Here is a 22871-nt window from a genome sequence, read left to right as displayed (position 1 = left end):
GAAATTTTACAGAAGTGACAGACTGCATGATATGACAGACGCTGTCTTTAAAAATGCAAAATGGAGTCACTTAGGACAAGAAGGGATTTGGCCCAGACCTTAGCCAGAAGTTCCAGCCATGTCAAGAGCCTTAGTTTTTGGAATGCTCTTCCTCACTAGCCTGCATCTGCTCAAACACCTTCCTCCCTTGAGTTTTCACAGCAACCTATTTATTGCAAGGTAGTTACTCAAAGACTTTACCATCAAAGACTTTTTTAGGGGTGGGGAGGAGTTGGAGCTGATTGGGGATCAGTCAAGTCTGGAAGCCTGGGGTTTCAAAAGGCTGACCTCCAGGGAGCTAAGGTTGTTTTCTTCTAGTGCTTTATACCACAGTGACCTTGTTCTTTCAAATGCCTGCTATACCTTCGCAGCGAAGTTTCATCTGTTTTGATTACATTGTGGGCAAAAATAATACATGCACATCAAACTATGAAAATTCAAAAAAAATTATCAGAGTTTAAAGCTGAGATCAAGTCAAAATCACAGCATAGTTAATTATAGAAATTATTATTGTGTTCCCTGTTAATTAGACATAAATGCTGTTTCATTCCCATAAATGACAGTAATGACTGGTCAGGGATGGAAGTGTCTCAGGGGCCTCTCTGAAGACTGGCCAGACATTCCTATTTGATGTCTAGCAGGAAGGGGCTGGGGTGGGGAAGGCAGAATCTCTGTGGGCTTCAGATATATCCTCTTGCTTTAGTAATGACAGAACCAGAGATTACTTGCCTTTTCCCTTAAAGGCCTATCTATGTGCTATCTTTAGCCTAAAGCTAGCATTTGAGTTCCTTCAGTCCCCATCAAGAAAAGAAGTGTCACCCAGCACTGAGGGGCTGAAGAGAAGTCCGTATTTTCTCCACCTCTCCCCACCCTCCCCCAAGCCATACCTCTCCAGTTGTCCTCGAGTCAACCCCAACTCAAGGGGAACTCGTGTGTCAGAGTAGAACTGTGCTGCATAGGGTTCTCCAGGCCTCTTCCCAGGCACCTCCAGCTGGACTCAAACCTCCAACCTTTCGGTTAGCAGCTGAGTGATTAACTGCTTACACTACCCAGGGACTTATGCCTAGGGTGTCTGCATTCTTCCTGCCCCACTCCCCACCCTTGGATCTAAAACGCAGAGGAACCCCGGCAACAGGCTAGCCAGGGGGCGCTCTACCGGGGGCTGGAACAGAGCATTCAGTTCCTCGGGTGGGCCTGGGGCCTTTATTCGGCTTGGTGTGGGGAGGGCCCCTCCTCCCCTAGCTACCCTTTTGTGGGCTTATCTCATATTCTTATTTAGCACTTGTCACCTTTCATTAACTTCTGTTGCAGGCCGGGGTTTTCGTTTCAAATTTACGTGGCCAGGAGAGGCTTTCTGGAGCCATTTCAGATGCAGACACACACATCACAGAACTGTCCGCAAAAGTGACACCTCTCTCAGCCACAAGTCGAGGAGGCGGGGATATCAATTTGAATTCTGGGCTCCCAATCAAAATATGCAGAAAGGGACACGTTACTCTTTGTAAGTCGCAAAGTAAACAGAACTTCAGCCTGGAAAGCAAATGTCCTTCTGATTATTTAAACTGCAGCTCTAAAGAGGACAGACTATTCCTTGGTTCCAACAACTTCAATGAGGACATTTCAGGCAAATACAGAGAAAACAAATACAAAGTAAGGTCAAAGTAGCCCTTGTAACATCCAGTTCCTATTAATATACTCACATCCTGGGGAGTGTTTGTCCCAGCCTTTTGGCAATTATCATCTGCAAACTGTGTTGCCCTGCATTCTGAACGGTTTTCATCAACTCGTAAGAATCCATACCCATGTCCTCCTACGTGTTTGTTCCCCTTTCACATCATCCATGCACAGACACGAAGCCCTACACTGAGAAAACACGCCCCCCGTGGAGAGAGCACAGCTCATCTTCCTTGCAGGTCATATCACCACTCATTTCTGGTTCTTTGGGAACTATATTTTCATCAAAGTGCCCCTTAACACCTTGCTACTCAAAGTATGATCCACAAACCAGCAGCATCAGCATCACCTGGGAGCTTGTTAGAAATGCAGACTCTCAGGCCCCACCTCCCCACACCCCCTCTTGCTGTCGAGTCGATTCCGACTCATACTGACCCTGTAGGACAGAGTAGAACTGCTCCATAGGGTTTCCAAAGCTGTCATCTTTACGGAAGCAGATAGCCATGTCTTTCTCCCGAGGAGCGGCTGGTGGGTTCGAAACACCGACCTTCTGACTAGCAGCCGAGCGCTTAACCACTGTGAGACCAGGGCTCCTTGGCCCCACCCCAGAACTCCTGAATCAGACTCTGCAATTTACAAGATCCCTTACGTGATTCACACTACAGTGTGAGAACACTGCTTCAAAAAAGAACATGAATTTCATAACGCTATTATCTACCAAAACAAAACAAATATTTTTGTACAGAAAACTGAAATACAATAGGGCATGCATTTATTAACAATAATAAATGCCAGGATGCTTAGGTGACTGCCAGGCCCTGTCATAATGCCTGTAAGTGTATTAGCTCATGATTCCTCACTATAACACAGGACGTGGGTTCCATCCTCCTCATTTTGAATGATGATGGACAAAGGCAGAGGGAACTTAAATAACTTGTCCAGTGTCATATGGTTAGTAAGTGAAAGAGGCAGGATTTGAACCTAGGCAGTCTGACTCCAGCGGGCATGTTTTTAACCATTACACTACACCACCTCCCAGCAGTATTCACTTGTATTCAGGAAATGAAAGTTGATTCGGGACCAGAAAGAAAAAGCTAGGTTGCTATAATGTCCTCCGTTCAGGCTCAGTAATATTTAGAAGCAGAGACCATTTGCATTGGAGACCACAATGTTCTTACTGAACTCCCTTGAGCACTACTGAGAACACTGAGGCTTAGAAAGAGGGGGTGTGAAAGCCAGTGGCTTTCCCAAAAGGAAGAGGTCTTGGGTCCCCAGTGCACTTCCAACCCCACCCCTGCCTCTTCTCTGAAACACCCTAATTCTTCCAGGGCTTTGCTCTTCCAAAACACCTCACACACATCAAATATCAAATGACAGCTTCTTCTGTTCTTAACTCTGATTCAAATTCTGAGAACATCCATCCTGTTGTGATAAATTATCATCTGTCCTATTTAAAACCTCCTCATTTGAAAAAAAAAAAAACCGGGAGGGAAGGTAGGCACTTGTAAATCACCCTAATACTAAACACTGTGACAATTAACATTCAAAGTATAACAGGAACTTTCAGATCTTATAGCCAAAGAGCTCTTCTTTGATGAGAATCAGTCCTGAGATCTATTAAGTATTAATTAAGATAGAATCTTAGTCTGGGCTCCAAAGAGTCATTTACCTGCTAGTTGGAGCTCCACTAATGTATTTATAGATGAAAGGAGAGTAGAAGTCAAGACCCAAATTTTCTTGACTATGGAATTTGTGCCATCTCATCTAAGACGCCTATTTTTAACCAAATGGTCCTTTCTGTCAAAGTTTAGCATCCCGCAAGGATCTCTCAAGCCCAGAATGTTTGCAGAATGCAGGGCGGGAGTTCCTGGAACAGACTTCAGACGCCCAAGGAGGCTGAAAACTCTTCCTGTTTAAAGTATAACTTCTGCTATAAAAGGCACTAAAAGACTTTCGTTTGGAAGCCTGCCCCATCTGGTGGGAGGCAAGATAAACTACACCGTCCCCTTAAATGCCAGCCTCACAACAACAACCATTTCTTAACTGAAGCAGCAATGCCCTTCTCATAACCTCCACTTAAGAGGTAAACAAGGAACTACAGATTGAACTAAGAAAGATCACAGTGTCCATTTTGAAACACATGGTGTAAACATAAATCACTTACTATTTGAAATGTCCTAGGGAGACATGGCTACTCCCAAAGACAAAAAACACAGTCAGGTCTGACCACGCTGCCATCTTAGACCACTTCTCCCAGGGGGCCCCCATGAGGGCTAGAGAGAGACAGCAGCCCACCCTTTGGAAAACAATGCAGTCTACAGTCACAGATCAAACACCTCAAGAATTCTCTCTAGATACCCCAGTCCAAGTGAGGCAGACAGCCTCAGAGCCCAACCCTTCTAAAAGACACCTGTTCTGGCTTATCCTCCTACATGGAGCAGAAGAAGCTGCACGTTCTTCTAAAATTGTCCTTGACAAAATAACCACAGAACGGGCCACAGATGATCTTAACCGATTTTAGCTGGTTTTCAAAGTCATTTTGGCATTTTAAGTGACCTGTTAGCTCATTAAGTGAAAAATACATACAAGCACCCTGCCTCTGGGTGGAGACTTAACATGCTAATAAAGGAAAATAGACTTCTCCCTCTATCCCGGAGAACCGAACTCTTGTCTAGAGAAAATGCATAGTCATCCCCAAGCTCTGAGCGCCTGTGTGAGGGTCAATCCTGAATATTTATGATGAATTTGCATTTCCTTGTCTGCTCTCTGTAAAAGCCTACCACCCCAAGCTGCCTACGAGCAGTCTTGGAGGTAGCATTGCCAACTGCTCCTTTCCTTGCGCAACGAAATAAATGTGTCTTTCTGATCTCCCACCTTGGCCGCTTGTTTATTGGCTGTAACAAGTCACGCGGAGCAGAACCTGGGGTTCCCCCCAACCCCCGGCAACACAAGGGCACTTACCTTGCACTGCCCAGACACACAGATGGCTGTGCCATTCAGGTCACAGGGAGTGCCATCAATGACCTTCTCAGCTTGCCGTACATAGAAGCGGTAACCCATTGCCTGGCAGTTCAACTCACACTTCCGATTGCCCTTTACTAGGGGGAAAAAAAAAACAAACAAACAAAAAACAAAAGATGAGGTATAACAGATACCACCTCTTAGCTACAGAATCAATCATCAAACATTTCTATATGCTTTTATTGAGATAAAATTCATGTAACAGAATTAACTGTTTTAAGCATTTTTTAAAATGCGTGTTCCTCCTTTTTTTATTGTGATAAATATATATGCAACAAAACATTTGCCATTTTTTTTCCACGTACAATTCAGTGACATTGATTGCACTCATCGTGTTGTTTCCAAATAACAGAATCTCACTGCCTCCAATATTATGAGTGAGAAGATTTCCAGGGAAGATATATTTCCATATCCAAAAGAAATATATGGGCCAAGTACACACTGATTTTTTAAAAACTGTTTTTGGAGGCAAGACTGATGTTATGCTCAGCCATAGACAGCATGTCCCGGGGTCAAGACTTTGTCTGAAAATCTGATTACTGGACTGGATAATACTGACTTTTTCTTACACAACACAATACATCATATTTTCCCCAGTGTGGCTGCCTGAATACCGTAGCAATGAGCTTCCTTCTATTCCAAAGCCATAGAAAACTGTTAACAGGAAATAACATGGAGCCTCTGGGACCACATAGTTCAGGGAAGACAGAATAGCCTATGTACTTCAGCTCTACCTTAGAAGTCAAGAGACCTGGTTTCTTGCCCTGGCTATCCAAAAGATGTAAGAAATGATCTTGGAAAAATCAATGAATGCCAAAGATGGAAGCACCTTTGGGAACTGCCTAAAATCAAATATAATTTTACTGATAAAAAAAAGCAGCAGGCCTACGGAAGAAAGTGACAAGTTAGTGGCAAAAGTAGTCTCCTACAACTTGCTTTCTCTTTTCATCTATCAAGACTTCACTCTCTCACTTCCAAGATCTGAGCTATCTGAAGCAATATGAGGAACTATGTAGGTACATCGCATCTTAAGTAATACAAGTGTTTGTGAAAGGTAGCCTTACCCGGGATAAGGGTTTTGGGTTTTCACTTCTCTGGGCTTCCTTCAAGTTATCTCTAGCCCTTGGGATACCTCCCTTGGTGGTTAAAATTTTATTTCTCAATATTTGCAACCAAAACTACAGAAGACTATTCTCAGAACAAATACACATGGCTGAACATAAGACAATTATGGCAGAATCTCCAAATCACTGAAAATAACCCAGAGGAATGGCCTCAAGTCTGGGCTTCTCTCACCGGTGGCCCATACCAGTCCCCCAACCTGGCCCTCTGTTTATGCGGCTTAGATGGTATTCCTACCTTCTCAGATTTGCAACAAGCAAAAAAGGGGATCCTAGGAGATAACTGAAACCTGAGGATAATTGAATCCCTAACAAAATTCCCTAGAATCCTGTTGCCTTAGCAATACTTAAGCTGGTGCTTCTTACAAAATTACATGAGGACTTGTCTAGAACCTGCATATACTCCCCATCCACTTTGAAATTCTACATAAAAATACATTTGAAGGGCTTCAGATTAAGGTTTTTCACAACTAGTCATGTCATTTTTTTTTTTAACCCTTGACTAAAATTATAATTCTGATGGTAGAAGACTCTTCTGTAGACAAAATTTGTTATGGTTTTATCAGTACACAAAAAGGGAGAAAAGTAGTAGAATGAAATAAGAGCAAGTGGGCACAAACTTCTCCTCCCTGTTTATCTTCTTATTCCTCTCCCTCTTTGTTCTCATCTGCTTTCTAAATGTCCTCCTGTCCCCAAAAGGAAGACTGTTATCTTCTTTACACTAAGGTAGTGGTTCTCTAAATGTGGTCCCTCGACCAGCAGTATCAGCATCACTTGGGAACTGGTTGAAAATGCAAATTCTTGGGCCTCATCCCAGACCTTCTGAATAAAAAATTCTAGAGACGGAGCCCAAAAAAACCAAACCAAACCAAATCTTTTGCCGTCAAGTTGATTCTGATTCATACTGACCCTACAGGACAGAGTAGAACTGCCCCATAGGGTTTCCAAGGAGCGGGTGGTGGATTTGAACTGCCGACCTTTTGGTTAGCAGCCAAGCTCTTAACCACTACGCCACCAGGGTTCCCAAGATGGGACACAATAACCTGTATTTTAGCAAGCCCTCCAGATGATTCCGGTGCACGCTCAAGTTTGAGAATCACTTCTCCAAAAAAACACAAGCAGCAAATAGACTTGATAGCAGCTGACTGATTCTTCTTATTTTGAATCAAAGATGTTAAAATCCCAAACCTAAATTTAAAAGGTAATGTTGTTGTGTTGTTGTTGTATGCTGTCAATTCCCACTCATAGTAACCCTATAGGACAGTGTAGAACTGCCCCCATTGGGTTTCTGAGGCTATAATCTTTATGGGAGCAGGTCACCAGGTCTTTTCTCCCATGGAGCCACTGGTGAGTTTAAATTGCCAACCTTTGGCTAGCAGTCAAGTGATTAACCATTGATAACATAACCCCAAATGCATGTACTATCTTTGACTAATTTAAGATACTACCAGCTATCTAGATCTCTGATATTAAAAAAGTCATCTGATCATGAAAAGGAGCTCTGGTGGTGCAATGGTTAAGAGCTTGGCTGGTAACCAAAAAGTTGGCAGTTTGAATCCACCAGCCACTCCTTGGAAACCCTATGGGACAGTTCTACTCTGTCCTATAGGGTCACTACAAGTTGGAATTGACTCGATGGCAATGGGTTTAGTTTGTTTGGTTTGGATCATGAAGGAAAAAAATACTAGAGAATATACAAGAAAATTTAGGTTACTTAGAATAAAGCAGCTAACACCTAGCGGATCTACCCTCAAATTCAGGGTAAAGATGGCAAATTTAAATCACTCATTGAGCTCTGTTCCTTCCAGAAAACTCATTGATATAATGAGAGTAAAGAGTGGTTTTTCTAAAGCATAAACCCAAAAGGATAAAGAAGGACCATTATTAATGACTTAATAGACCAAGAAAGCTGATCTTAAACAGGAATAGAAGCAATGAGTTACCTAGCATCTCAGAATCTCCAAAAGGTAACTTTGGAAATAGGGGAGAGAATGGGCCTAAAAACATAAAAATTGCTTGTAAGAATGGTTAAGAAACAATTACAGGTTCCAGTTTTCAGAATGGTTAGGTAAAGACCTCTGAAAATCTGTTTCTCCATAAAAGCAATTAAAACACTGGTAGAAATGATCAAAATCAACTTTTTAAAAACTTCAGATATTAACCAAAGGCTTACAACCCAAGGAGTGCTAATTCAAGAAAAATGGCTAGATTTCTGTAAGAATAGTGACCTATTCTTGGCATTTTAATTTGATCTATTCCTATCCCCTTTTCTCCAGCTTCTAGTCACCTTGAAAACTGGTAGCCTTGCAATTATGGCAGCTGTGAAATCCAATAGCCTAGAAGCCACTGCTGAAAGGAAGAACAGGTTTGGAGCTTCCCCAAAGCACCATCACCAGAGAACTGTCACTATTTGATCTGTCTGTCAGTTTCCAGCAAATCCTCCTCACAGGCTTGTTGTATTTGACCTGACTCAGAGCTCACTCAGTGCAAACTGCTTTTTCCCTGGGGCATTTGTCAAAAACAATCAGCAGCAATTGTTTAACATCACAGTTGCCTGAAGTGGAGATAACAATAGGAGCAAATAAGAGACTGACCAAAAACTTAAAAAGGAAAAGCTAAGGAATAAAATGCTAATAGGGCACAATGGTTAAGCCCTCAGCTGCTAACCAAAAGGTTGGCAGTTCAAACTCACCCAGCAGCTCTGCAAGAGAGAGGCCTGGCAATCTGCTCCCATAACGATTACAACCTAGAAAACGCTATGGGGCACTTCTACTGTCACATGGGGGTTGCTATGAGTGAAAATTGACTTGATGGCACCTAACAACAACCACAACAGGGAGCTTTGAAAAGTTCTGATGTATTCCTGGGAATTTAGAAGGCCACATGCATATGAAGGGCTGTGCACATGCCCAAGAAACACCTTGGAAGGCCCTAATCTCTCACCTCCGGCTGACCTTAAGGCATTTCACAAAAAGGAAGTAAAGGTTAAAGCAGTGTTGTAAACTGCCTTCCGGAGCATGGAAATCATGTTCCAACACATACACAGAGTCCTTCAGCAAAGGCTGGGAGACTTACTGGTTTCAGGCATTTAAGAAAATCTCTGTGCAATCATTGGCCAGTATGCCAGCCAAGCAGTGGATACACACAACAAAAAATTCAGAACATACAGAATAATTTCAAGAAAGCCAATAAACAAATAGTAACAATAACAACAACAACAACAAATAGCCACAACAATAAAAACTTTGTTGGAGGGAAGTAAATCTGATTTTTGTCCAATTTTCAACAAAAAAATTACAAAACATACAAAGAAACATAAAAATATGGTACATACATACAGGAGAAGAAAAAAAAAAAACAGCCAATAGAAACCGTCCTTGAGGCAGCCTAAATGTTGGATTTACTAGGCAAGAACTTTAAATCAGCTATTATAAAGATGTTCAAAGAACTAAAGGAAACATATCTAAATAATGGAAGGAAAGTATGAGAATCATGTTTTACTAATAGAGAATATCACAAGAGATAGACATTTAAAAAAATAGCAATTCAGGAATCAAAAAGTACAATAATTGAGATTATTGAAATATAGCCCTTCCTTTACTAGAAGGGCTCAACAGCAGATTTCAGTAGGCAGAAGAAATAATCAGTGTACTTGAAGATAGGTCGATTGAGATTATTCAGTCTGAGGAGCAGAAAGAAGAGATAATGAAGAAAAATGAAGACAGCCTCAGAGACCTACGGGACATCGTTAAGTGTACCAACATATGCATAGTGGAAATCCCAGAAGGAGAAGAAAGATAGAAAGGGATAGAAATAACATTTGAAGATATAATGGCAAACTTTTCCAAATTTGATGAAAAACATTAATCTAGACATCCAAGAAGCTCAGCAAACTCCAAGTAGGAAAAACTCAAAAAGATCCACACCAAGACACATCATAATCAAACTGTTGACAGCCAAAGACAAAGGAAGAATCTTGAAAGCAGCAATAAAAATGTGCCCATCACATATAAGGGATCCTCAATAAGATTAACAACTGACTTCCTCACCAGAAATCATGGGGACCAAAAGTTAATGGGATGAAATATTCCAGTGCTTAAAGAAAAGGACTGTCAACCAAATATTTTATATCCAGCAAAATCATCCTTTGAAAATGAAGGAAAAATAAGCCATTCCCAGATAATTCATTGCTGGCAGTAATACTACAAGCAATACTAAAGGGAGTCCTTCCTGCTGAAATGAAAGGTCACTGTACAGTAACTTAAATCTGCACAAAGAAATAAAGGGCACTAGTAAAAGTTATAAAAGACAGTATAAATGTACTTTTTGCTTATAACTCTTTTCTTCTTCTACCTGATTTAAAATATAACTACATTAAGCAATAATTATAAAAACTGATGAGATTATAATGTATAAAGATATAATTTGCATGACAATACTACTATAAAGTGGGAGGAGGAGCTATATAGAAGTTTTTTTGTATAATATTGAAATTAAATTAGTATTAATCTGAACAAGATTGTTATAAGTAAAGATGTTAATGTAACTTGCAGGGCAAAAACTATGAAAATAACTCAAAATGTATAATAAAAGAAATGACAGGGGATTAAAAATGTGCAGTACAGAATATCTATTTAACACAAAAGAAGACAGTAATGAAGGAATAGAGGAACAAAAATCGCATACAACAAATAAAATATAAAACAAGTAGAAAAATGGTATACATAAATTCTACTTCATCAGTAACTACATTAAATATAAATAGATTAAACACTCTAATCAAAAGGCAGAGATTGGGAGAATGGATTTAAAATCATGATGCAACTATATGCTGTCTATAAGAGACACTTTTTAGATTAAAAGGCACATATAGGTTGAAAGGAAAAGGATGGAAAAAGATGGTAATGTAAATAGTAATCAAAAGACAGTGGCATTATACTAATATAAAAAATATATATTAAGACAAAAAAATGTTAACCAGGACAAAAAAGGACATTTTATAATGATAAAACAGTCTATTAATCAGGAAGACATAAAAAGGAATGAAGTAGTGATACATGCTATAATATGGATCAACCTTGAAAACATTATGCTAAGTGAAATAAGTCAGTCACAAAATGCTATATATTGTATAATTCCATTTATATGAAATGTTCAGAGTAGGCAAATCTGTGGAGAGAGAAAGTAGATAAGAGGTTGCCAAGAGCTGCAAGGTGGGGCAGAATAGGGAGTGACTACTAACAGGTATGAAGTTTCTTTTTGGGGTGATAAAAGTGCTCTGGCATTAGATAGTGGTGATGATTGCACAACTTTATGAATACACTAAACACCACTAAATTGTACAATTTAAACTGATAACTTTTATGGTATTTTAATTTTATCTCAAGAAACCTGTTATTAAAAAAGAAGAAGAAGAGGAAAAGTAGTTAGACTTCCAGATCCCCAGGAAATCATCAAATAAATAATTCAAAAAATTTTCCATTTCCAGTTGAAGAGGCCCACCAAGTGCCTAGTGCAATGGCGTCAGGGGTGGGTTAGATTTTAGCCTACGCAGAACCAGAATGCTCCTTAGAAGAGAGGATGGAGAGACTTTATCTTGCTTACTTTAGACACGTCATCAGGAAAGACCAATAGCAAGAAAAGAATATCATGTTTGGTGGAGGATCAGTGAAAACAAAGGGATATCCTCAGTGAGATAGACTGACACAATGGCTGCAAAATGGGCTCAAAGATATCAAAGATCATGGAGAAGGTGCAGGACCAAGCAACATTTGGTTCTGTTATACACAAGGTCTCCATGAGTCCGAGCCTACTTAACAGAAATTAACAATAACAAGAAGTTAGTTAGCCTATTACTGTTTCACAGATACTAACAGAAGATACAAGATTCCTGAGTCAGAAAGAAAGCATTTTATTACAGCAGAGCAAGCAGCACTAGCATCAGTATTTTTGTACTGGTTCCTCCACGCCTCCAAGTCCCAAGGTGGGTAATGTGAAGGGGCCCAGATAGGTGCTTCAGATGCATTAGGTTTGCACTGCAGCTGAGGAACACTGAGCTTGAGGAATCCAGTGCTTTTATAGGAAGCAATAAGCAACTCTGCTCTTTGTCCTGAATAGAAACCTTATCTCATCCCTCAAGGTTGCTTGCTGTAAACACAACCCCGAGAAATGCCCCAGTTATAGGGTGGTCAGGGGCTGACATTCTTGGCATATTCTGCAAGACCTGTAGGAGCATGAGAGACCCTTGGAGAAGTGTCTCCCAATGAGTGGATAAAAATAAACCCACTACAAAGGCACATCATTGTGAAATTTCAAGACAACTGGGACAAAGAAATGATAACACAGGTTTCCAGAGAGGAAACAAACAAAACGGTATAGGATTTCTCGCCAATAATGTTGAAAGCTAGAAGAAATTTGAGCAACACTTTATAATTTTTGAGAGAAAGTAACTTTCAAACTAGAAATCTACACCTAATTCAAACATCAATCCTAAAGAAACAATGAGGCATCGGTGATTCAGTGGTAGAATTCTTGCCTTCCATGAGGGAGACACTAGTCCAATTTCTGGCCAGTGCATTTCATGTGCAGCCACCACCCTTCTGTCATTGGTGGGGCGCATGTTGCTATGATGCTGACCAGGGTTCAGCGGAGCATCCAGGCTAAGATGGACTAGGAAGAAAGGCTTGGCAAACTACTTCTGAAAATAAGCCAATGAAAACCCTATAAATCACAGTGAACCATTTTGTTCCATTATGCATTTGGTCGCCATGAGTTGGGGGCCGACTCAATAGCAGCTAACAACAACAATAAGGAAACAATAAAGACATTTTCAGGGATGTAATTCTTGCACAATTAACCTCTTATGTACCCTTCCTTGGGGAGCTATTGGAGGTGCATAATGAAGCTGCACACCACGAAAGTAGGAGGTGTGGGATCCAAGACATAGAAGATCTAACCCAAGAGAGAAGCAAATGGTCAGGATGAGGGTGAAAGGAGACGGCAACAAGACAGCTGTGCACTAGGGAAGTCTTGAGCAGGTCGGAAGATTCCAGGAGAGATTTCTTCAAGAAGATGAAATTGATACAACACAAAAGATTTTAAGATGTTGAGATATTAAGTTATTGAGAGAAGATTTACATAATTTGGAAGAGCTTGGAGTTGAATTAGTGTGAAATACATAGAAAATTAGGCAAACTAAAAACCAAAAAATATTTATTAACTACAGAGAAAACAAAAGGATTTCAGGAAAGGAAAGTAATCATAGCATATGTAGTGGATGCCGGGTGTCATGCCCAGGTAATTCCCCCCACCAATCCAAGTCAGCAATTCCCCCAGCAGCTGGCAGTGCGGCTGCTAAGAGCTCACAGCTGCCTCTCTCTGGGACTTGCCCTTACCTAAGGGAGCCGCCTCACCTGGGTTAAGCCTCCTCCCTGGGGAAGCCCCCATCCAATGACCAGTTCACGTAGGAGTACAAAGGCACACCCCAGTCTCAATATGGAGTAATTCTGAAGGGCCCTCCCAGTTCCAGAGCCTCCCATGGGATCAGCTGAGGTCTTCCTTGCGACTGCATCAAAGCCCAAACTTCTCCCTCTGCTCCATCCCGCTTCCTGAATATCATCAGCTCAATGTTCCCTAGATGTCAAATACCCCTCACAGGTATTGTTCCAAGATCACTCCCCACTCAACAACCAGCACAAATCTCTGCCTCAGGATTAGTGTCCCGGGGAACTGACCTACGGCAGTACACAACATGGCTCAGCTGTGAAAAGCCAAAACCAAAAAGACCAAACCCACTGCCATTGCCATGGAGTCGATTCTGACTCACAGCCACCCTATAGGATGGAGTAGAACTGCCCCGTAGGGTTTCCAAGGCTGCAATCTTTACAGAAGCAGACTGCCCCTTCTCTCTCCCGTGGAGCTGCTGGTGGGTTTGAACTGCCAACCTTTCGGTTAATCTAACCAAAATTACAATATAATTATACTGAGTTGCACTGGGAAGTGTACATGTGTGGTGAGGTAGAAGGAGAGGTTGATGAAAGAGCCCTGAAAAATTATTTAAAACGGAAAAATCCGGAGTTAACAATGAAAGCTCTCGTTTAGAGGAAGAAGGTGAGTATCAAAAGAACAGTGAAAACAGCTGGGGAGTAAGAAATATTGGTAGGGGGCAAACTTTCTAGAACTAGTTGCCTCTGTAAAACACATGCACGTAAAACTTGGATTAAACAATAAAAATTCATTTAAAAACATTTTAAGAGAGAGCTCCAACAATTCAGGTTCTCAGAAACTGGATCTCTCTGCACAGTTACTACCAATGGTAGGTCTCTCCCACCTTGATTCAAAATTAACACAAAACTATAAAAACCCTCGTAGCGCGATGGTTAAATGCTCGGCTGCTAGCCAAAAGGCTGACAGTTCGAACCCACCCAGCGACTCAGCAGGAGAAAGACCCGGCAATCAGCTTCCATAAAGATTACAGCCTAGAAAACCCTCTGAGGCAATTCTACTCTATCACATGGGGTCACTATGAGTCAAAACTGACTCGACAGCATACAACAACAACAATAAAATTCCCGGCTGTCTTTTCAGAAACAACACTTTCGGAAAGCAAAATATTGCTGTACTTTTGAGGTTCTAAATTTTGGTGAACTTTGCTACCACAAAAGTTTTCATTAGTTCTTAGTAAGCAAGAGGGAGAGACGCAGATGGAGGGAAGGGACCAAATGTGGCAGTTAACAAAGCTCAAGCTTTTCCTACGGCTGCACCTTCTCCCACCCTCATTTCAGGTAAGGAAATAGGAGAAATTCTGTGCATAAATACGTGAGGCAATTCTTGGAGAATGGGTAACATCTGTGCGTCATTTCGGATCCATTCAAACTTCACAAGTTCACTCCGACTTGAGCACCGAAGCCCTCCTTTCCCAGGCTCAAGCTCCACGTTTTGGTAGAATATACGATATCCCTGTTCAAGAAAAGCAGCCTTGTAAACGCAGCTCATAAAACTTGGATGTGGCAGGGTGCTCACCCAACACATGCTGAAGAGTGAAGTGTAAACGAATTAGAAACATGTGGATTTAATGTTTTGGGTGTGCATGCAGAGGTTACATAAAATAAAAAGGTGTTTGCTGAAAAGAGAGCAATGGACGTGAACTTTGCAGCACCTGGTTGGAAGGAATAATCAGAACTAGCGGAGCCAGAGCAGCGCGGGCTTGACCTCCCGTCGACTGCATTATCTACAGGATATTCCCAGGGTTTACCACAAAGGTTCCGCCTGCCCTTCGATTCCAAACTCTGGACTAGGCTCAGATGATTACTATTTAAACTGCTTTCCCCCAGACGGCATTTTCCAGGACAAAGTTATGGAAAATAAGATGAGGAGAATGCTTCTGAGAGCCCAGACTCTTCCCTGGAATTAGAAAACTGTTGTGGAAAAAAAAAAAAAAATCAGAAGAGAAGGGGACAAGACTGTCTAATTCGTAGCCTTGCCTGTTCTGAAGGGGAAACTGTTACAGGAGAATTCCATTATTAAAGCTTAAATGTAAAAACATACAGCTTATCAACCATCTAATATCCGTAACTCTCCATTCCACACTGCAGTTATGCAATTTAAGCTTTAGAAGTTCACACACAGAACCCAAAGGAATTTTATTTAACGGACAGGCTTAACAGGCTTGGGTATTTGGATTAGAAACAGTGAACAAAAATATCTGTTTTAAATCCTGAATATCATTGGCTCAATGTTCCCTAGTGTTAAATTGCTCTTAGCGTTGCTCACAGTTAAACGTGGTTCTGGTTGGTAACATTCTAATTAATGGTCGTCTAACTTGAGCGTGCATCACGGTCACCTGGAGATCTTGTTAAAACAGTTCGCTGGATCCACCCCTAGACTGTCTCATTCAGGAGGTCTGGAGTGGAGCCTGAGAACCTACATTTCTAACAAGCTCCCAGGTGATGCTGATGTTGTTGGTCCAGGCACCATGCTTTGAAAACCACTGGCCTAAGTGATACTATTGAAAGAGGAAGGAGAAAGGAGACCGTGATCATTAGGGTTGTGTGTCACCTTGGCTGGGCCATGACTGTCAGTGGTTTGGCACTTACAGTGTAGTTTGACAGTCATAAGATGATGTGATCACTTCCATGATGAGATTTGATATAACGTGATCACCTCCCTGAAGGGATCCGCTGTGAGTAGCCAATCAGCTGAAAGGAAGTTTCCTTGGGCATGTGGCCTGCACTGAATATAGGTAGGCAGTCTGGCAAGACTCGTGGGCTTTTTGCTCACTCTGGATCCTGCAGCTGGCTCCTGTTTGTCTGACCTCCGGTTCTTGGGACTTGAGCTAGCAGCTTACCTGCAGTCTTGCCTACTGATCTTGGGACTTGCTGGTCTCCACAGCCTGTGAGCATGAGCCCTGCTCTCTGACCTGCCAATCTTGGGTTCGCCAGCTCCTGTGGCTACGTGAATCAGGAGAAGACTCCAACCTGACTCACAGACTGAGGACGTTCTAGCCTCTACAACCACGTGAGTCATTTCCTTTATATACATCTCTCTATATATTTATATACCTTACTGATTTTGCTTCTCTAGAGAACCCAGCATAAGACAGAGACCTACCTGGCAACCAGACCACTAGTTGACAGCCTGGGGACACAACCTGACAAAGCTGACACACAAAAAGCTGTTCAGCTTGATCTGATTACCAGTCTGCTAACTAAATAAAAGGTTATAGTTGTATGCATGCAAGCCAACCAGCCACTCAAGACTGTGGCCATCAGGAGCCTTGTCAAGAGGAAGTTGCCTTCTGAGGTGTCAGGTATGGTTTTTACTGTGCATAAAGCAGAGAGGGAGAAGAAAATTCTCTTTCCTTAGCATCTGTATTTGGATTTACCTCCCTAACCTATTTCTACCTTTTACACTTTATATGTCTACTGCTTATGGAAGGAGCCCTGGTGGTACAATGGTTAAGCACTGGAGCCCTGGTGGTACAATGGTTAAGCACTTGGCTACTAACCAAAAGGCTGGCAGTTCAAACCCACCCAGGGGCTCCAGCAGACCTGGTGATCTGCTCGCATAAAGACTACAGCCTAGAAAACCCTATGGGGCAAGTTCTACTCTGTCACATGGGGTCACTATGAGTTGAAATCAACTTGCCAGCACCCAACAACAACTGTTTATTGAGCATCTACTATATGCCAGACCTAATCCTTGCCTACAGTAGTCACTGAGTGGTGTACACAGTTAATCAGTTGGCTACCAAAGGAAAAGTTGGCAATTCAAACACACCCAGAAGTGCCTCAGAAGAAAGGCCTGGCAACCTACTTCCAAAAGGTCATAGTTGTTGAAAACCCTATGGAGCTCAGTTGTACTCTAAAACACACGAGTGGCCATAAGTCAGAACTGACTTGGTGGCAAATAGTTTGGAATTAATCCTTGCCTATGGAGAATGAGGAAACTGAGGCTCAGGCAGGCTTAGGGACTTACTTGTGACCACGCAGTTGGTAAGCATTAGAGCTTGCTTTGAGCTCAAATCTGTGTGACTCCAACACCTTGTGCTTAACACTGCACCACACTGCCACATTTGCTACCTATGCCAGAACCAAAACTTAATCCAAACAGAGCTTCCAACCACTGTGCTGCCAACAGGTTACAGCTGTGACACTCCTGAGGCCTGCCTCTCCCAACTCAAAGCTGTCTGTTGGGAAGCCAGGTTACATTTCCTGCCCCACCCTGCTTGGGTCTCTTGGGTACCTGGGGACTTTCTGTCTCCTCCAGGGCAGCTGGCTTGAGGAAGCCTGTTTCCTGCCTCACTCAGATGACCCCAGAAAGTGGCCTTAGTTTCTGCTCTGGATTTCTAAAGCTGATCCCTATCCCAATTCACGGTCACACTCCCATTAGTTTCAAGACACCTGAGCAGAACTGGATGGATCTGCCTGGGTGTCTGGACACAAGAGCTGGTTGTCAACCTCTCCCTCTGTTCCCTCTTACTCTAGCTTCCCACAGGATAGATCTAACCCTCTGCTAGAAGATGAAGGGGTCCTCTGCTGGGCTGCCAAGCACTGACGCACTTTTCTAGGGCACAACCCAATTTTCTCAAGGACAGGATGCCTTTCTATCAGTGGCAGCAAACATTCTAGAAACCTCTTTGACCCCCTATATCTACTCTGCCACCAGCTAGTCTTTTTGATTCCAGGCTCCCCGCCCTTGCCCTATCCATCCTGCTTATCCTTCCACCATCCCAAACATTCCTCCTTCAGGTCACACCCTCTCAAGAACCTGTCACCGCTCCATACTGTGTACAAGCTCATTTCCCACCACTCCTAAACAACCACCCTCCCCACTACCACGCCCTCCCCCAACACCGCACGCTCCTTCCCACCATCATCATGCCTTTGCATGTGCTGTTAACCTTGGATGACATGGCTGACATTCCATCTCTGCTGAAACAAGTTGTACCTGACCTTCCAGTTGTGCTCAGGCCCACCTGCTCCAGGAAGCCTTCCCTGACTATACTTGTTCTCACGGATCTTCCTACCTCTACACTATGTAGACTGTCACACCTGCAAAGAACCTAATGATCATCTAATCCTCTCATTTTACAGAGAAGAAAACTGAAGCTCAGAAAAGTGAAAAGACTTGCCTGAAGTCATATTGTGACTTTCCTAAAGTCAATGACCTTGTCACACTTAATACAGATTTCCTAAATTAAGAATAATGATACCTAACATGACTAGTGTGCTTGCAGTGTGCCAGGTACTGTGCTAGATACTACGTATCTACATATATGTAAGGTATATCCTCACAACTCAATGAAGTAGGTATTATTGTTATTATTATTATCCCATTTTACAGCTGAGGAATTTGAGGCTCAAAGAGGTTAAGTAACTTGCTAAAACCTACACAGCTAGGAAGTAGTGAAGCCAGCAGGATTCAAATTCAGGTTTGACTCAGAAGCAGAACTCTTATTCTCGGTGCCCTACTGAACTCTGTTCTTTCATCTGAGTCCATATTATCTCCTTAAGTAGAAGCTCACCTCCCTGAGTTCACAAACAGTGCCTGGCATGGTACCATGTGTGAGGCAATGCTTGTTCAATCATCTAACAAACATTTATCGGGTACCTACTGTGTGTCAGGAGCCCTGGTAGTGTGGTGGTTAAGGGTTTGGCTGCTAAGCAAAAGGTCGGCAATTCGAATCCACCAGCTGCTCCTTGGAAATTCTATGGGGCAGTTCTACTCTGTCCTATGGGGTCGCTATGAGTCAGAATCAACTCGATGGCAGTGGGTTTTTGGTTTTATTGTATGTCAAATGAGCCAGCAGCTGCTCTGAGGGAGAAAGATGTGGCAGTCTGCTTCCATGTAGTCTGTGGCCTTGGAAACCCTATGGGCAGTTCTACTCTGTCCTACACGGGCACTATGAGTCAGAACCGACTCAGTGGCAATGGGTTTGGTATTGTGTGTCAGGCACTGTGCTAGGATCTAGGTATAAGCAAGTTAATAAAACAGAGTTCCTGCCCTCCTAGAGCATATCAGCATTCATTCATTTATGAGTTCATTCACTCGGCAAATATTTATTGAGAGTCTACCTTATTCCAGATATTATGCTAAGTGTTGAAGAAATGGTGAGCGAAAATAGACCAGGCTATTATGAATAGTCATTGCAGCACTATTCACAATAGCCAAAAGGTAGAAAAAATCTAAATGCCCATCAACAGATGAACAGATAAACAAAAGGTGGTACATACATACAATGGAATACTACTCAGCCAGTAGGAGAAATGAAGTCTTGATACATGCTAAAATGTGAGTGGAGCTGGAAGACATTATGTTGAGGGAAGTAAGTCAGTGGCAAAAGGACAAATATTGTATGACCTCACTTATATAAAAAGACAAGAAAAGGCAAATGTATAGAGAACAAAGTTTATTAGTGGTTAACGGGGTGGGAGGGAGGGGAAAAGGAGGGGTTAATGGTGATGGAAATATTGCATTGATTAGGGTAGGGCTGCACAGCCAATTATTGTAATTGCTGCCAATAAGTTGTACACCTGTAAAAAGTTGAATTGGCAAAAGTTGTGTGATAGATATATTTACAACAGTGACAAGAAAAAAAAAAAGAGTAGCTGCTGAGGCTGCTTATGCACAACCAAAAACCTTATGGGATTTGGTTTCTTGGTTTGGAGATTTAGAGGCATGATTTCATGGGACATCCCAGTTAATTGGCCTAATGAAGGGTTTACTGCCTCTGTTCTGCCTCCTAGTTAGATGCATAATGCCTGGGGTCTTAAAAGTTTGCAAGTGGCAATCCAAGGCACAATTGGTCTCTATTCACCTGGAACAACAGAGGAAGAAGGAGAGTCAAAAATAGGAGGAGGATATGGAAAGTGTGGCTGATTGCCTCCATAAATAACTGCCTCCTTTGCCATGAGACCAGAAGAATTGGATGGTGCCCAACTACCACTGCTGAACACTTTGATCAAAGATTTCATAGAAGAATTCTGATTAAAAGGGTGAAAATGCAGAACAGAATTTCAAATTTTCACGGACTCCCGACTTCCTGGAGCCATGAAGGTTGGATGAACCCCTGAAACTACTGCCCTGAGATACTCTTTAAACCTTAAACCAAAAATATCCCCTGAAGTCTTCTTAAAACCAAACAATAGTTTAGCTTAACTAGTCAAAAATGTCTGCCTTGAACATTATGCTCTTTTAAGAACCATCTATATGGGATCAAACTGATAATAGCAACTTGAAAGATTAGATAGGAACCTTAGGGGGCAGTGAATTTATGTTAATGGGGGAGGAACAACTCAGAAAAGGAGGGTGAGAATGGTTGCACAACTCAAAGAATGTAATCAATGTCACTAAATGGTACATGTAGAAACTATTGTATTGGTGTATGTTTTGCTGTGTGTATTCTCAACAACAAAATAAATGAAATTACATAAAAAAAAGAAAAAGAGACCACGTCCTCAACCTCATGCAATTACAATCTCATGGGGAAGACAGGTATCAATTAGATATTCACACAAATAATGCAAAATTACAACTGTCATGGATTGAATTGTGTCCCCAAAATATCTGTCAACTTGGCTAGGTCATGATTCCCAGTATTGTATGATTGTCTACCATTTTATTATCTCATGTGATTTCCCTATGTGTTGTAAACTCTATCACTATGATATAATAAGATGGATTAGTGGCAGTTATATTGATGAGGTCTACAAGATTAGGTAGTGTCTTAAGCCAATCTCTTTTGAGATATAAAAGAGACAAGCAAGCAAAGAGACATGGGAACCTCATACCACCAAGAAAGCAGTGCCGGGAGCAGAGCGCATCCTTTGGACCTGAGGTTCCTGCACAGAGAAGCTCCCAGACCAAGGGAAGATTGATGACATGGACCTTCCTCCAGAGCTGACAGTGAAAGTGTTCCCTTGGAGTTGACGCCCTGAATTTGGACTTGTAGCCTACTGTACTGTGAGAGAATAAACTTCTCTTTGTTAAAGCCATTCACTTGTGGTATTTCTGTTAGAGCAGCACTAAGTGACTAAGACAACAACTGTGAAGGATAAATAGGAATTTACTGTAGGGAGGGAAGGGAAGGAGAGTATTCTAGGCAGAGGTAAAAGCAGCATGTGCTAAGGCCCTGTGAGTACCTCTGACAAATTAAAAAAGCCCAGTGAGGGTGAGCATGGTCTAAGTCAAGGCTAAAGCATGTTACGGGCAGAGGAAATGGTACACACCCAAAGGCCGAGGGGTTAGGAAACATGGCCACTTGTGGGGCTGAGAGACATTCTGCGTGGCTGACAAGGAGGGCAAGGGGAGACGGAAGCAAGATGAGGCTGCAGAAGTAGACATGGCCACCCAGGTCACACAAGATCATTGTTCTTGTAGAAAGAATGAACGAACTTGTCTAGAGTCCTGTTAAGTATCATGGTTTGCACTCTGCATTTTCCAGAGCAGAACACGGAACAGCAGTAGCTTCCCATGTGTAGAAAGTTCCTGGACACATCGTTTCATGGGAGTTAGCGAAGCCAGCTTTGTCCAAGTTACCCAGTAATCTTCTGAAATGTTTTCTTTTTCTCTCACAGCCCTGGTGGTGCAGTTCATAAAGCACTCGGCTGCTAACTGAAAGGTTGGCGGTTCAAACCCACCAGCCACTCCAGGGGGTGATCTGCTTCCATAAAGATTACAGCCTCGGAAACCCCATGAGGCAGTTCTACTCTGTCACATGGGGTCACTATGAGGTGGAATCAACTCTAAGGCAACGAGTTTTTTTTATAGTACATCTAAAGCTGGAAAAAGTGACTGAAAACAAATACTATTCTGGAAAAAAAACACCATGCTGTTCAAAACTCTTCAAGCTGTGTGACATGTAGAGTTACATCTTAAAATGCTACATTCAATAAAAAAAAAAAATAAAGGTTTGGAAGTGGCTCTGTCAGTAGAAAGCCACTTTGGCCAACTGCTAGGAATCAGCTTGGCAGCTTCAATAGAAGCAGGAGGTCATAACCAGTTTCTTACGTCTTGGGAAAATATATATCTATGTGAGCAGATATACAAATTAAAATACAGAATACATACATGTCTCCTAGAAAAATGATGTGGCTGGGTTTTTTCTTGAGGCCGTCGGGAGCTCTGAGAAGGAAGTCAGAGAAGGGAACTATGGTGCAAGGCATCATGCAAAGTGAAAGTCTCAGAACTCAGAGAAACTCAGGCAGAGAAACTGGTAACACCTCTATAAGTAATGGAGCCCTGGTGGCATAGTGGTTAACAGCTCGGCTGCTAACTAAAAGGCTGGCAGTTGGAATCCACCAGGCGCTCCCTGGAAACCCTATGGGGCAGTCCTACTCTGTCCTTTAAGGTCGCTATGAGTTGGAATAGACTCAATGGCAACGGGTATATCTATATAGGCATATGGAGCTCTGATGGCGCAGTGGTTAAGAGCTTGGCTGCTAACCAGAAGGTCAGCAGTTCAAATCCACTAGCCACTCCTTGGAAACCCTATGGGGCAGTTCTACCCGGTCCTAT

At 42.2% G+C, this 22871-nt stretch overlaps 1 protein-coding gene across 1 annotated transcript in view; it reads right to left on the bottom strand.

Annotated features, from left to right (window-relative positions):
• The window catches only part of THSD4 (thrombospondin type 1 domain containing 4), a 677983-nt gene that overhangs the window by 381823 nt on the left and 273289 nt on the right, over positions 1-22871 (bottom strand). Inside the window, exon 6 of the mRNA XM_004374710.2 lies at positions 4675-4811. Coding sequence (XP_004374767.1) covers positions 4675-4811 — 137 coding nt within the window. The remainder of the gene's footprint in view (positions 1-4674; positions 4812-22871) is intronic.

Source organism: Trichechus manatus, unplaced genomic scaffold (assembly GCF_000243295.1).
Source record: "Trichechus manatus latirostris isolate Lorelei unplaced genomic scaffold, TriManLat1.0 scaffold00030, whole genome shotgun sequence".
Lineage (NCBI taxonomy): Eukaryota > Metazoa > Chordata > Mammalia > Sirenia > Trichechidae > Trichechus > Trichechus manatus.
The sequence above is the reverse complement of the archived record's forward strand: the minus strand, read 5'-3'. Positions and strand labels throughout refer to the sequence as shown.